The sequence below is a fragment of the Amia ocellicauda genome, chromosome 17, assembly GCF_036373705.1.
Source record: "Amia ocellicauda isolate fAmiCal2 chromosome 17, fAmiCal2.hap1, whole genome shotgun sequence".
In the NCBI taxonomy this organism is placed as follows: domain Eukaryota; kingdom Metazoa; phylum Chordata; class Actinopteri; order Amiiformes; family Amiidae; genus Amia; species Amia ocellicauda.
In genome coordinates, this window is record NC_089866.1 from 1,300,482 (window position 1) to 1,303,600 (window position 3,119).

At 46.0% G+C, this 3,119-nt stretch overlaps 1 protein-coding gene across 2 annotated transcripts; it reads right to left on the bottom strand.

The window, feature by feature from the left end:
• Window positions 1–269: 269 nt before the first annotated feature.
• On the bottom strand, window positions 270–2,642 carry psmg3 (proteasome (prosome, macropain) assembly chaperone 3). Of its 2 annotated transcripts, none has more exons than XM_066689621.1 (3): window positions 2,490–2,642; window positions 1,296–1,517; window positions 270–1,182 (listed from the first exon to the last, which is right to left on the bottom strand). In XM_066689621.1, exons 2-3 carry the CDS (start codon window positions 1,509–1,511, stop codon window positions 1,030–1,032), a joined length of 369 nt encoding a protein of 122 aa, XP_066545718.1. In that variant the 5' UTR covers window positions 1,512–1,517; window positions 2,490–2,642; the 3' UTR covers window positions 270–1,029. The 2 variants fall into 2 exon arrangements, with proteins under 2 accessions (XP_066545718.1, XP_066545719.1); XM_066689622.1 differs by lacking the exon at window positions 2,490–2,642 and adding an exon at window positions 2,340–2,441.
• Window positions 2,643–3,119: the final 477 nt, after the last annotated feature.

The following is a 3,119-nucleotide window of genomic DNA, read 5'->3' on the forward strand; positions in this document are numbered from 1 at the left end:
GTTATTAGTCATATTACCTCCAAGCTTATTGCACCATTGTTGGGCTATTCAGTTTCTTAAACACACGTCCCCACAGCGCAGCGCAGCTCGTGTTACACAGATCGTGTACAGTTATTGTCTGCTGTCATTGAGTGCGGCAGGGAAAAAAGACGGAACAGTTTCAATAGGAAGCAGTAATGAAAATAGTACAGATATAAACACGTCCTTTAACACAAAGCAACATAAGTAGCAGTTCATGTAAATGTGATAAATGAAGAAATGACAAGAGGTTTGAAAAAAAAACTCCTTTATTGCTTACAAAATAAATGTAATGTGTTAAGATCACAGCATTACAACACAAGTCAGATGATGTAAGATTATATCCACCAAATAAGTGTGTACAGGAAACAGTTTTAACCGAACTGAAATGTCGTTTAAATATCAGTTTGGAAACCCCCTGCACTACATTCTGTTGAAGGAAGTTCATGCTCAGGGATCTCTACAGTGCCAATGTTTATACAGTACTTGAAAGTGTTTCCTTCTGATGACAGGTGAGTAAAGAATGTCATCAAGTTGCCAAAATCATAAATCTGTCATCAGCCAGAGTACAGCATCGTCACGACTGATCCCGACACTCGGCCACCGGGAAACAAAAGCGCAATATTCAGCCGTGTGGCTGTGATCACCTACTCCGATCGTTCTTTTCAATACCAATCCCTTCTAAGGCTTTCTGCCAATATACCAGCACTGAATCACAACACCAGCACTCGGGTGCTTGCGGCTCTTGTGTTTTGTTAAACAAAGCAGCTTCACAATCCAATCTCTCACCCGCACGGCACACCAAGCTACGACAAGATGTCTATTCTGATTTTCCTAGGGCTGCAGGAAGAAAAAACAAATTGAATGAATTAGCATTTCAGTTTAAGTTGCACACCCCGCCACCCACTCCACACAGGTCCTCCCGCAGTGACTCATCCGCGGCCTTGTTGGCAACACCAAACAGGCCGGTTCTATCTCTCGCTGCAGCCGTGGAGTCTGCAGCCTCCGCCGCTACCAGACTTGGCAGCTTTTGATCACTTCTTTCATGGCTTTGATGGCCTCGACGGTGCTGTCTTTGAGGGCCAGGCCCAGCAGAACCGGCTTGTTTCCGGCCTCCTGGGACACGAACGTCACCAGGTTCTTTGCACACACGTGGGTGAGGGCCTGCGGACGCAAACGAGATGCCGGTCATTCGCTCAGCCGACGGACAGAGGACGGACGGACGGACAGACGGACAGACGGACAGACGGACACACACAGACACACACTCACAGTACCTCGTCCTTCCCCAGCAGCACCTTGGTGGTGAACAGCGGTTTGCTCACGTCACTGCAGGAGGCGTCTGGAGTGAGGGAGACCAGCGAGCCGATCTTGCCGAACTGCGTGAGGACCACGAAGGTGTAGTTGCTGAAGGCCGTGCAGACCACCTGGGTGGAGACGCCATTGATCACCTGCTCCCTCTGCTTCGACCGGATGATGGGCTCGGCTGCCATGGCCCCCTGTCCCCAACACAAACAGGAGATCATGCACATCGCTACAGCCGGTTAATAGTAGAGCAGGGGTCTCCAACCCTGGTCCTGGAGAGCCCCAATCCAGTTAATCTTATAGGTCACCCTAAATTACCAATTTCTAAATACTAGGAACACATGCGAGTTATTAATCAATTAAGCAAATCAACCATGGGAACTCTTGCTCAGAGAGGCTGCAGGTATTCTGATAATTTCTTAAATGGTTTCTAAATTACTGAATTTACCAAACCAAAGCTTCACTGATCAGACTAAAATACTTCCAGGTGTTTATAAATTGGCAATAGAAGGGCGACCTCTAAAACCTGCTGGATAGGGGCTCTCCAGGACCAAGGTTGGAGACCACTGTAGTAGAGGATCACTCAAGACTACTGATGTCCCGAGAAGGCAATGAATGAATGAATGAATGAATGAATGAATGAATGAATGAATGACGTACAGACAGGTGCAGGAACCATTATAGTTAGTAAAAGTTATTAAACGTCAAATCATAAGTGTCTGAATTTGACGTTTAATAACTTTTAAGGTTCCTGCACCTGTCTGTAAGTCATTCATTCATTCATTCATTCATCCATGCAGAGATTTAAAACAATATTCAATGCATTTATTTCACGCTTGACGAAATTTTAATCAAACAAGAGACATTAAAAGGAAATCAACCAACACAGGCGTATTTAAAGCTCAAAAACATATATTTGACATAAATATTTTAACGGAGTAAACGCCATCTATGCTGGGAGCCTGTGGACAAACCACGAGTTTTGAGAAACAAGCAACCTGTTGCGGCAGACTAACCGACCAAACACGGCTCCTCGTCGGCTGCGAACACTACGCGACCTCGGGGCTGGTACAGACACGCCCGGGACTGAGGGCCGCGGGGCTGCAAATATGATCGTTAATACACTTCTGTCAACACTCACACGCAGACGGCTGGCAGCCTCTTACCTGCTGCTGCTGTCTGCTCAGTGAAGACGAGATTAAGGTGAATTGCAGTGAATTGCAGTGAATTTCAGTCTCCGACAGACCCGGAAGTGCAGCCGATGCGGAGCATGCAGTCCCGCGCGCGCCCTCTGCACGTCACTGCAGCGCGTGGGGAAGCGAGCGCCGGCGGTGACGTCATGCATCCAGCCAAACACAGCGAGTCACTTTTATATATTTGTAGTTAATTAAATGTCCTATTCCATGTATTTATTTTGCTCAAGTACGAATCCAGGGTTCAAGACAGGAAGGCATTCAATTGAAGGGGGTGCAGGTGTTAAGGACTGGTTAACAGGTTAGTAAAATCAAGGTCACATGATCATATTTCCACTTCTGAGTTTAATTATGGATAATTTACACTAAATTGAGTATCATACAATGAACTCTATGACAGATGCAGAGACTGATGGGGTTTTATTCTCTTCCCCCTTCTGGCTTTGATGGTTGTATGTGTTTCATTGTGACGTCTCTGGCCGCACTCCACTCCTGTTCTTATTCATGAAATCCATTAGGATCTGAAAAATTGGGCGCACATCTGTGTGAGATGTTTAACAACAGGCGGAAGAAAACAACAAGCAGCAAATCCTTGAATTATTT